This window comes from Patella vulgata, chromosome 9 (assembly GCF_932274485.2).
Source record: "Patella vulgata chromosome 9, xgPatVulg1.2, whole genome shotgun sequence".
Lineage (NCBI taxonomy): Eukaryota > Metazoa > Mollusca > Gastropoda > Patellidae > Patella > Patella vulgata.
Window position 1 is genome coordinate 11,288,726 of NC_065887.2, and position 12,919 is coordinate 11,301,644.

At 32.9% G+C, this 12,919-nt stretch overlaps 1 protein-coding gene across 1 annotated transcript in view; it reads left to right on the forward strand.

Annotated features, from left to right (window-relative positions):
* The window catches only part of LOC130014271 (mucin-2-like), a 60,306-nt gene that overhangs the window by 21,121 nt on the left and 26,266 nt on the right, over positions 1 to 12,919 (forward strand). Inside the window, exons 19-39 of the mRNA XM_056103255.1 lie at positions 22 to 116; positions 778 to 827; positions 1,235 to 1,594; positions 2,065 to 2,267; positions 2,547 to 2,695; positions 3,174 to 3,283; positions 3,602 to 3,754; positions 4,645 to 4,747; positions 5,246 to 5,406; positions 5,737 to 5,853; positions 6,014 to 6,136; positions 6,375 to 6,488; positions 6,887 to 6,910; positions 7,472 to 7,770; positions 9,216 to 9,372; positions 10,142 to 10,210; positions 10,648 to 10,821; positions 11,098 to 11,139; positions 11,357 to 11,476; positions 11,632 to 11,661; positions 12,586 to 12,869. Coding sequence (XP_055959230.1) covers positions 22 to 116; positions 778 to 827; positions 1,235 to 1,594; positions 2,065 to 2,267; positions 2,547 to 2,695; positions 3,174 to 3,283; positions 3,602 to 3,754; positions 4,645 to 4,747; positions 5,246 to 5,406; positions 5,737 to 5,853; positions 6,014 to 6,136; positions 6,375 to 6,488; positions 6,887 to 6,910; positions 7,472 to 7,770; positions 9,216 to 9,372; positions 10,142 to 10,210; positions 10,648 to 10,821; positions 11,098 to 11,139; positions 11,357 to 11,476; positions 11,632 to 11,661; positions 12,586 to 12,869 — 2,937 coding nt within the window. The remainder of the gene's footprint in view (positions 1 to 21; positions 117 to 777; positions 828 to 1,234; positions 1,595 to 2,064; positions 2,268 to 2,546; positions 2,696 to 3,173; positions 3,284 to 3,601; positions 3,755 to 4,644; positions 4,748 to 5,245; positions 5,407 to 5,736; positions 5,854 to 6,013; positions 6,137 to 6,374; positions 6,489 to 6,886; positions 6,911 to 7,471; positions 7,771 to 9,215; positions 9,373 to 10,141; positions 10,211 to 10,647; positions 10,822 to 11,097; positions 11,140 to 11,356; positions 11,477 to 11,631; positions 11,662 to 12,585; positions 12,870 to 12,919) is intronic.

The window sequence follows — 12,919 nt, forward strand, 5'->3', positions numbered from 1 at the left end:
TTCATATTTACTACTTTACAGGAAGGAAAATGTATAGCCCCTGAAACATGTCCCTGTTATCATATGGGTAACTGGTATGAACATAACAGAGCTATTGATTATAACTGCAAGACACTGTAAGTACCTATATGAATATACACTACCCGAGAGCGACAGGTATAATTCGTAACGTCCATTTCATTTCATTCTAGTGTTTTATTGGTATTTGCATTAGAAAAGCTATTTAACCATATCGATGTATACTGAATGATGTATACTGAGTCCCGTTTAAATGAAATGACTACAAAACAAATCAAGATTTATCCATGTAATTTCCACAAAGGACCATAATGAATTTAAAAGTTGTAACATTATTATAGTTTGTTAATCACGGATCCGAATAGACTCTCGTATTACTAGACAACGTCTGGAAGTTCAAACGACAATCGTCGTCACGTTTAAATTTGTAGGAAGCTTACAGTTTGCTCCAGGATCCATTCGTTTGATCTGAAAGTTGTTGTTTATGCCATGCAATGTCTGTATAGTGTGGCTTATCCAGGCTTGTCCTATCGGATTTGTTTGGGTGTTGTGTGGTCTCCCTGCACTTACCATTAAACACGTTTCCTTTGCAGTGTATCGAAAGATAACAATTTGGTTCCATACGTTTTACAATATATGATTATGTCATGAAAATCATGGCATTCGCAGATTTATATATTTTACAAATATATTAACCCAAATTTAGGATGTTTCTGATAAAAATCATTTTTCTAATCATTCTTTTCCGATTTTCTTCAGACAATGTAACAACGGTGTTTGGAGTCAGACGGCTGTACAAGAATGTTCATGTATGTGTTGAATCATTTTTTAATATTTTCTAACACCATGGACTTGTTACATCAGATTGGGTTGAGGGTTTCATGTGGTTTAGAAAGCAGTGCAGAGATAACTTTGTGACCAATATATTTCTCACTTGTAGATTAAGGAAATGTCGTTAAAATTTATAAGCGTTATATCTTTCAGCTGTTTATAGTTAATTTATTATGAAAATAAACCCAAACGTTGCAAAGTAAAACTTATATCGTTTAGAGTATCGTTATCACAAACAAAGTGAAGGGGGCTTTTAAAAGCAACGATTGTGTTTTTTGTTTTTTTTTATATTTTAAAACATACATGTCATTAGTATTACTGCAACTATTAACTCAAAGAATTGAACTAGCAAAGTTTAACTTGTTAATCCATTTTGAACTTACAGCAACTTGTTGGGCATCTGGAGATCCCCATTACTCCACTTTTGATGGCAAAACATTCAAATACCAAGGAGATTGTACTTACAACTTCGTTAAAACTACCACCGAATCACCTGTTCCTGTTCAATTTGATATCAAAGTTGAAAATGTTGTCTGTGGTTCCACTGGAGTGTCATGTACTAAAGCTATCACAATTAACGTGAATGACACATTGATTACAATGACACGTGGTGAAGATATAAAGATTGGAACAACACCATACACACCAGCCATGGGATTCCAGCAATTTTCTATTATTACTATCTACAACGCTGGTCTCTTCACATTTGTTGATTTTGAAGGTGTCACTGCTATGTGGGACGGAGGTATGTATTTTTACACTCTTACATGTTTGTATTTACCACTTATTTGAAGTTTTTTTAACAGTGTAGTCAGATAGAAAACCTGTCATCAAAAACTATCCCTACAATGAATATTCACCGGTCTTTCAGCTGAATAGATTTATAAATGGAAATTTATGATAAGTATGATATTACAATTCAACAAATTGTTTGAACATAATTCAAAGATTTTTCAACTAAATAAAGTTATAAATTGATTTTTGTCATACATATGATATTGCAACAAAATAATTTTATATAATTCAACGGTCTTTCAACTAAACACAGTTATAAATGAATATTTATGATACGTATGATATTATAACAAAATAATTTTTAAATAATTCAACGGTCTTTCAATTAGAGTTATAAATGAATATTTATGTTAAGTATGATATGTTTGTCGTACTATAGTTCCTCATCCCTAACTATTCAAATTGTTTGTATTTAAACAGGAACCAGATTCGCCGTAACCTTGACCAGTGCATGGAAGGGTAAAGTTAAGGGTCTTTGTGGTAACTTTGATGGTAATATTGACAATGATTTTACCACTGAAACTGGAACGCTTGCAGCAAATGAAGTTGAATTTGGAAACTCATGGAAGGCCGGAAGTTGTGGAGATGTTACTGAAGCACCACAATTACAAGAAGCCTGCATGGTATGTTTAAACCAATATTCAAAGATTGTCTCTTCTAGAGATCAAACAAAGATCGAAACCAAAATGACACAAGAAGATAGAACGAGAATGATACAGAATACGGATAGCCTCTAGCTTCCTTTTGTAGAATCCATCCGTTTTCTGAAACCCCAGTGCCACGGTTTCGCGCAATTATTTCATAGATTTTCCACGACAAAGTTTATTATACTTAGACTCAATAACGCACACACTTGAACCCGAAAAAAACCTAACTAACCGACTATTTTATTTTTATTTTAGACTGTTGATAACGTACCTAGTCCACGAACAACTTGGGCTAAGAACCAATGTGAAGTTATTCTTACCGGTCTGGTCTTTGAGAATTGCCGAAATGTCTTAAATGATGAAGTCAACAAATATTATACCGATTGTTTGTATGATGCCTGTGGGTAAGTACATACATGGAATTACTAAATTATGTATGATGCTCCTGTTCTGTTGTGCAGGACAGCGGGCCTGACCAGGACAGGGGTCTAGTCGATCGGATGGTACAAAAAACCGAGGTCCCTTGTACTCATTGGCGTGCACGTAAAAGATCCCCCGGCAGTTGGAATGCGATATAAGATAAGTCTTAACGCCACTGTCCGGGAAAAATTTCCCTCATAGCACACCGTATGGCGTATGCCCGTCTTCATTAGCCCAGCCGGAGCAGAACAGTAGGATGTTAAACCAAATTTGATTTGATTTCATTTGATATTTCATTGTTTAAGTGGCGAAAATCTAATGCGATGAGTTGTAATTATATGCAATCATCTGTTCGACGATTAAGGGAAACAGATTTAGACCGCGTGCCGTCTTTCTTTCAAATATTTAGATTTAGATATAATATATCTTTACTAATATATCGTTTATTATTGTGTCAAACAGATGTGACCGAGGTGGTGATTGTGAGTGTTTGTGTACAGCCATAAGTAACTTTGCTGAAGCCTGTAACCGTGCTGGTCAACCAGCCAGATGGAGACATCAACGTCTATGTCGTAAGTAGTCCAGAATACACTGCAAAACTTCAGACCATGCACCAAAACATATTCATACGACGACAAAAAAATTTCCTTCAAATATTTATACAAACAAATCCATTTTAAAATAAGTTAGTTAATTGAAACCCCCACAATTATTTTGCTTGTAATGCTTTGAAACATATTATTTTATTCGTTAATATCGATGCCAAACAAGATATAACTTGCACAATGTATTCTCCAATTTATGTCTCAATAACAGATTTCACCCCAAATACAATTTATTTTATTGACTTTCATGCTCCCCGTTTAACTTAACTTATATTTTTATTACAGCAATTCAGTGTGAGTACGGCAGTGTGTACAAACCATGTGGCTCCGCATGCCCAAAAACATGTATGGATCCTTACGGTACCAAGTATGGATCGTTCTGTGTACAGACAACATGTGTTGAAGGTTGTTTCTGTCCCACCGACTACGTCATGCAAGGTAAGATTACGCTTTGATTGCATCTAAAAAGCAATATCATTATAAATAAATTCTAAAACAATATTATTATAAACGCATCTGAAATATTATTATTATGAATGCATCATAAAGAAACATTATAATAAATGCATCCTAAATGAATATTATTATAAATGCATCCAAAAGCAAGATTATAATTAATACTTTATAAAGCAAGATTATTATAAATGCTTCATAAAACAAGATTATTATAAATGCTTCATAAAGCAAGATTATTATAGATGCTTCAACTTAAAGTAATAGTATTATAAATTCTTCCTAATGCAATATTATTATAAATTCGTCCTAAACAAGATTATTATAAATTCTTCCTAAAGCAATATTATTATAATTGCTTACTAACAATATTATTATCCTAATGCAATATTATTATTAACTCACTCTAAAGCAATATTATAATAAATGCTTCATAAAGTAATATGATTATAAATGCTTCATAAAGGAAAATTATTATAAATTCTTTCTAAAGCAATATTGTTATAAATGCATCCGAAACCAATATTATTATTCTAAATGATTCCAAACAATATTGATTGTATTTTTGAAATCAAGATAATTTTATCATGTATTATCCTCTTTGACCAAGCTAAATTTTATATATATATATATATATATATATATATATATATATTTTATATATTTGACATTTACACATTCCATTATGTAAGAATTAAATATATTTATAAATAATTTGTTAATATCGATTAAAATTTAAATATTTTATCAGATAAACCGGAAGCAAAATCAATCAACTATACTAACCCTTCATTATTATTTTTTCGGAGATTCTTTCATACATATTAAAACTTCCATTAATACTTTCTCTTTACATATTTCTTCTTTATTAACAGCTGGAAGTGAAGTTAAATGTATTCCACAAACCGAATGCCCATGTACATACCAGGGAGTAACATATAACAATGGTGACGTAATCACACAGGATTGCATGAAATGGTAAATATCAATCTATCTCAGATTTGATACAAATAAGAGAACAAAATGGCTAATATCGTCTGTTGTATTAACAGTAATACTTTACACTTTTTTTCAACATCACCCGGAAATACTGGAGGAGACGTCAAACCGATAATTTCCAATCTTTATTTAATTCATTGATCGACGCTCTCTGGGTATTCAGATATAACTATACGATTATCTGTATAAATACTGTCTAGGAAAATACAGACATAACAAACAAAACATACTTCACGCTAAATAGAAAGTTAGCTGGGTTACGAAACAATTTAAAGCATGTTTGTATTTTAATTATAAATCAATATTAAGAAGGAACATTTCATGGCCAATTTCAATCCTAATGTTTCGTCCGAAAATTTAATTGAATAGTGATAGAGAAAACTGTACGGCAACGTCCAATTGTAATTATACATATTCTCTCTAAATCGAATTGTTGTCTGATACTAAATCCCACGAATTTCTGCTTTTTTTTTACAGTACCTGTGTTGGTAGTACGTTCAGTTGTGATGGAGCAAACTGTACCCGTGAATGTACAGGAGATGAATTCAAGTGTCAACAGGATGGATACTGTGTATCCAAAACCCTTCTATGTAATGGTATCCCAAATTGTAATGACAGATCAGATGAAGTTGATTGTGGTACGTTTTGTCCTCATTTTTTAAAGATTAGTCTGGGATAGGTATCAGACTCGATTAGGGTTAAGTAGAGTTTCTTAAATGACTTGTTTATATGGATTTTTTACATAAAATATGATTAATCCTTTATACCAAACGTTCACAAGTCTGTTAAGTCATAAAACAATTGTTGTAGCAAAGATTCTCAAAGTGCAGCACATTCTGTCTAGTGCACATGGTCTGTATCTTTTCCCAAGTTAATGCTAAATCAACGATATTTTGATTATCCCGCATGTATGACTCGTTCGTTCAAATAAACAAAATCAACATGGATTATTTCCTTTTATTTTATAGTCAAAGAATGCTCTACCGACGAATTTGAGTGTTACGTCAATGGCCAGTGTATACCTCAAAATAATACTTGTAATGGTATCAGCAATTGCGAGGACGGAAGTGACGAATACAATTGTGGTACGTATATACATAAAATATAAATATATTTTCTAATATTTGCCAGGATAGCTAACGCAAAAGTAAGAAGGGATGTATGAGTTAATAAATCGCTATTGTTACATAAATAGCCAGTAGGAGTATATTATCTATAAGTGACCAATTATTTTTGTAATTTCAGCTCAAACTCGCACCTGTTCCGGTTCCGAATTTACCTGTACCAATGGAAAATGTATTCCAAAGGCCTTTAATTGTGACGCTGCTAATGATTGTGGCGATTTTTCAGATGAACAAAATTGTCAACGTAAGTATCTTAAAAATATAACCAATTGACAAAATTGTATTTTAATAAAATGTTTTGAGAGCATCACATACAAAACTTCAAATAATATATACTAGATAAAGTCACAAGTATATGGTCAGCTGGAATAATGAAGATTATACCACCTATCCGATGTTATATTTAATCGTAATATAAACTCAGTAGAGCATTTCAAGCTTGTGTATGTTTTACCTTCAAGTTTTATTTTTATTTTGAACAGAATGTAATGAAGGTGAAGTTATGTGCTCAGCCACACCTTTAATGTGTATTGCCAACAGACTTTTATGTGATGGACATGACGACTGTGGGGATGGTACAGACGAAATCGGATGCAGTAAGTCACTTTCCGAATAGCAATCTCTTAACCTGTTTCGGGAAAAACATATTTAATGGATCTTCCAATGGCATACAAGAAGCTGTCTATATTAACAGCCCCACTGCTTCGAGTTCTTATTTTATTATATGGGAGGTGATAGAACTGTAAAATGTCACTGTTCGTGGTTAAGTGAACAAAATATCAAAATTGACTTAAGAAAGGAGATAGAACTGTAAAATCTAACCGGTCGTGCGTTATGTGAACAAAGTATCAAAATCAAAAATTCCTGACATAAAATTTCAGAAATATTTATATCGGTTTCATTGCTCTAGGGAAATACGACCTATTCTAAATATTATAATAATATCGACATTGTATTCAGTTTTATTAATTTCATATATCATTTAACTTTTCAGCAACACCAACGGGCATGACAACAAGTAAGTATATTGTATACAAAATGAAATGGGTGTTTACATCCTACTCTTCTGTACCGGCTATGCCAATGAAGGCGGGCATACGCCATGCAGTGTGCTATGAGGGAAATTTAGCCCGGACAGCGGCACTACGGCCTACTTTTATATCGAATTCCAACTGCCAAGGGATCTGGCCTTGTCAGCAGCACCAATGGGAGTGAACTAAGATAATATATAGTAGCCCAATTTTGCCTGGACACCGGCATTACGGTCTACTTTTATTTCCAATTCCAACTATCAAGGGTTCTTTTAGGTACACGCCAAAGTGTACACGTGACCTCAAACGACTATGTTATATACAAATCATCTGTATAGAGTAGATAACTACATTTCTCGGCAATTTTTATTGTTATTGAACACGAATAAAAGCCTATTTTTATCTAGGGAGGATATTGGCGTTTAGATATCATGTTGGTTGTTTCTGTGCCCTACATTATGTAGAGGTCTTTTTAGTAAGTGTGAATGAAAATATCCCCCTCCCCCATTTCATCAACTATTCATGTTAACTTTTTCTCTTTTTTTTAGCCAAAGTATGTGACAAGATAAATCTTGATGCTTCCACACCTGATTTATTATTGGTCGGACGAATCAACAGTACCTCACAGCCCTCCGTCACCCAAGCTCTCAAACCCAGTGGTTCAAACACATCCACCGTTTGGAATCCAACCGTTGGTGTGACAGCTCAGTCAGTCATAACCCTACAGATTGAGCTCGCCGTTCCACCGGAAACCCTCTGGACTGTTTACGAAGTTAGAGTATCCATCCGAAATGCTGCTAGTGTGACCATCGAATACACTATCACCGCTGGCTCATTTATAAAACCAGTAAGATATATTTTAATTTACCCGACTATTATTGTATTGTTTATGGAAGACCAAATGGGACAATATTCATGATTCTTGTCTCTACATTCCAGTTTGAACATTTTAGACACGAACGCAACGTTCTAAACTAATGATTCTTGTTTCTACATTCTTATGTCAACATTTCATACACAAAATCAACATTTTAAACAAAATATTGACTTTATGTTTCATTTTCGGCGTTTTATCGGTAACTTTTATCTATCATTAAATATTAAAATTAAAAAATAATTTCTTAATTTTACACGACAAAGAAGTCAATTCATTGGTTTCTGAAAGTATCTAAAAAAAATCTGGAATTTGTCCTAATTTTTCTAGCTGTTTAAAGTTATTTGTATTGTTATTATATCTCGAGCTTAATTTCTATTTCATGCAACTAATTCACTCTAAACACAACAGGGACCCACTTCCACTCGTGGAAAAGTCTACTTTTGATTTCTAATCTATAGTCTGTTTCAAAGTTGTACACATACGCTAACGCCCTCTGGTGTAATAATGTTGATAATTCATTATATTTTTCTGGACATTTTCATTTCAAGATTTTAACTTCAAGACTTTTTGAAACGTAGAAAATATTTTCACAAGAGTTCAAATTCAAGATTTTTTTTTAGATACTTTCAGAAACCAATGAATTGATTTCTTTGTCGTGTAAAATTAAGAAATTATTTTTTAATTTTAATATTTAATGATATATAAAAGTTACCGATAAAACGCCGAAAATGAAACATAAAGTCAATTTTTTGTTTAAAAAGTTGATTTTGTGCATGAAATGTTGACATAAGAATGTAGAAACAAGAATCATTAGTTTAGAACGTTGCGTTCGTGTCTAAAATATTCAAACTGGAATGTAGAAACAGGAATCATGAATATTGTCCCATTTGTCTTCCATAATTGTTATCGTATACATGTGATAAAAGTCTCATTATGAGGAAAAAATACAGTTTAAGAAACCGTACACAAATTACTGTTAATAAAAAAATCCTTTTGTTCAAGACCTTATTGAACATAATCACCTCTAACCTAAGTTATGGTTATGTTTAGTTGACATTGGTTTCTATTTATTTTAATCGTCATTTTTATCTGTCTTAGTAATAATATTTCTGCTATATTTTTCGTATAAGTCAGACCATTCGTCATGATGGTTACGTTGACTAATTAGATTTTCGTAATTACACGAGAACGAAATGAGAATGGAATGAAATGGGGTTTAACGTCCTACTGTTCTTCTCCGATTGGGATAATAACGAGGGGCATACACCATCATTGTGCTATTGGAGACATTTTGCCCGGACAGCGGTGCCACGTACTACGCTTATATCGAATTCATAACAATTAACTTTGATTGTAATTTCGTCAAATGCAATAAATGACCATGAATCAATAAAAATTGTAAATGTTTATTTCAGCAATCCCGTGAACCAAACCCTGGAAAAGATTTCATCACCACATACAGCACACCTAGTGGTATGGATGTTTCCAGGATTGTGATCTACATTACACCGGAATCGAACGCAACCAGTATCAGTGTTTGGGATCTTTCATTGGTCGCCTGTTATGAAGGACGTGAGTGTAATTTAAATGATTATTTTTGATAGACACTTTCAATTTTGAAAGTTAATTAAATGTCAGTATATTAAACATACATAATGCAAGAGCTAAATTTGTCAATTGCAGGTCTTTCTTTAGGCCTGAAATGTTATCTTAATTATTAATTAGACATTAATTAACTTATCAAGACCATAATCAACTCTTGATGGCACCGCTAGCATGCTATATTTACTGGATTAGAAACCGGTCTGTTGCTTCTGATTAAATCCAAAAAAATGGATACTTGAGACTATGTTTATTAATCGTACCGACTTTAGTAATGATGATCGAGGCTAGGCCCAAAATGCAATCGCTAAATACTCGGTTCAGGGTGGATCAATTTGACTGCAATTTTCAGCAAATTCCATTTACATTATATAGTGAGAACTACCAGCTCTTTATCTAATCTCCCATAATGTATCTTTAAGATACTTAAAAGTGTAATTAATAAGTAATAATGGGGTATAATTTAAATAATTATTTTTGATAGGTTTCGATAGGCACTTTCAATCTTGAATTGTCGATGTTTAAAAACACATCTATCTTAACACGAAACAACTTATATTATAATATTGAAAAATAATAAATAATAAATAATAAGGGTGTGATGAATTTAAATAATTATTTTTTGATAGACACTTTAATAAAATATCTATCTTAGCACGAAACCTTACTAAATATAAAGATATTAAAATAGTTAAAAGTGTAATTAATAAATGATTAATAAATAATAAACAATTTACAGTTACAACCCTGCCAACGCCAAGCACCACTCCAATGGAAACAACAACTGGCGGTACAGAAACTACAACTGGTAAGCCAATATATTTATTGATTTATACAAGAAAATTCAACTATGTAGCATCATTCAACGCCGAAGTTTTTATGCAACTGGATTGGATTTAAAAGAGTTTTAAAATTCAGAAGTTTCATAATATTTTAATATTATGAAACTTCTGAATTTTTAAGATTTAAAAGAGTTTTAAAATTCAGAAGTTTCATAATATTTTAATATTATGAAACTTCTGAATTTTAAAACTCTTTTAAATAATATTGACGGAAAAGGGGCAAATTAGATTTAGAATAAGTACAAATAGCGAATCATGGATGCTGACCTCTTCGTTACACTACAAAAATGCATTGTTCTTCAAGGATTGATGAATATTCACAGAATTAAAGCAAAATGTATGTTACTATTAGAGGTACTGTTGTCTGAATAGTTATATTATCTTGGAATTTGATATTTTTTAGGTATTACTTCCACCGTCGTTTCAACCGTTTCAACAACAGAACCCTGTTCATCAACTCAGTATTACTGTAACAGTGTTCAAATCTGTATTATGATGAATCAAACATGCGATGGTGTATGTGACTGTCAAATTCCATCTTCAACTGAATGTGAAGATGAAACATTGCCAACCTGTGGTATGTAAACATTTTGTATTTTTGGTCGAGCCACCGTGGTTCCAGACATACTACGTGTTGTGTACACATCCTACCTATACTCAGTTCATACTAGACATAATGGAAACCTAAATCGAAGTGATGTTCATCCGTGAGCACACCACAGCGAAATTTATTAAATGTTTTGCCAATAGAAATTTTCTTTTTATTCCTACTGCTTGTAATGCATAATGCGTATCTTCCTAACCAGACAATCATTTCCTATATCATGTCCAATATATTATTACTATATTTTAGTCACTACCACATCAACTAGTACCGAAGCCACAACAACTGAAGGTAATTTTAGTTTATTTAATAAAGAGACAAACGTATGTCGCAAAAGTAAAATAATTTATCCCAAATCATAATAGAAAAGATAAAGTATGTCAATCTCAGCCCCAAAATATTTTAGAATACAATGAAATAAACGGTAATAATTTAAGAACTCGATTTGAGTTAATTAATAAGATAAATTCCAAAAGACAGCAGCATTAAATATCCCTGTTTCTTACAGCTACAACCAAACCATGTTCCGACACACAATTCTACTGTAACAGTGACATGACTTGCATCGACATTAGTGAATTATGTGATGGAAATGTGGATTGCTCGGGAGGCGAAGACGAGATGAGCTGTAAGTACTTTTTTCAAATATTTGTGAAATGAAATGACTTTTAACAAATATTTGTGAAATGAAATGACTTTTAACCGTTTGGGTAATATGTTTTTGTTCTGATGATTATAATATTTCTTTTATTTATATGTTATGTTCTGGTTTCTTATAAACAGGTTCAACAACCCCGGTACCATCAACACCTGGTGAGTGTTTGTATTTAATAACCTCGTAGGTTTTCTCCGGGTCCTCCGGTTTCCCCTCACTGCTAAAGACCCCTACGCGCAAGCGAATTATTGAAATAAAAATTGAACCATATGTTAGTCCCGAAATGACCTAGTTTGTGTCGCGTGGACGTTAAACCTCTCGGTCTTTACAGAAGATACAAAACGGTCCCAATTGCTCTACAAATTACAATTCTAGAGCTACATGTATAACACATTTTTCAGCACACACGATGTGAATTGCAGACCAAGCTAGTTAGATTATTTGTTTGGAGTTCAACTTATCGCTAGGCCGTCTAAAATAGTTATTAAAATACACTTTTACTGTTTAGGGATTTTTTCAAGCTAGCTGGGATTGTTCGATTTATGATAAGACAACGCTCTACAGAGTTTTCAAACTCACAGTGATAATCTTGTAATATACGGTCGAAATTCAGAGCCGTGCATTGATATAACTCGAATTTAATGTATTGTCCCTATCACCGAACCGTATTGTAAACGTGGTTAAGGTCAGAGTTTTTGACACTTTGTTTAACAAACCAACCAAGATTGATTCGCTAGCCAGGAGAATTATATCGAAGTTTGTGAGTCGATTGTATGCGTGTTTTTTTTTGCATCATCCTTTCACAAAACCACCACTGAGCGTTTTTTCTATGTTTTTAACTGTAATACCTTGATATCAATCATTATCTTGTAAGATTGGGTGTTTTTAATTCTTTCTCCTAATCAAATTTCATTTATTTTAAAGACATCGTTCTTTATCAACACTGGCACAGTACATGTACCCATAATTTGTAGTCGATCATGACATAAACGCGCTTTTTATTTAAAACATGATCATACCACGGTCTTGATGTTTCTTTTTTTTAATATAATACTCACAATCACATTTTTTATTATTTGCAGCTGTTTGTGCTAAAGTTGAGGGTATGAGCGACCCACTTCTTGTACCAGTTGGAAGTATAGCCGCTGTCGGCGTATCAAATATTGACGATCTGAGACCAGAAGGTCCTGTAGCTACATTCCCTGGAAATAAACCCATTGAAATAACCGTGGATCTGTCACCAAACAGTGAAGATGTCATTGAGGTTGGATCAGTACGATTAACAAATGCATCTAATGTAGCCTCTTTCACTGTTCAGATCATTGATGCCAACGACACAACATCAGAACCAACACCAGTCGGCGATGTAAGTATAGAAAATTGTGTAAGCGTCATATAGTAGGGGTGGGTTTCGTT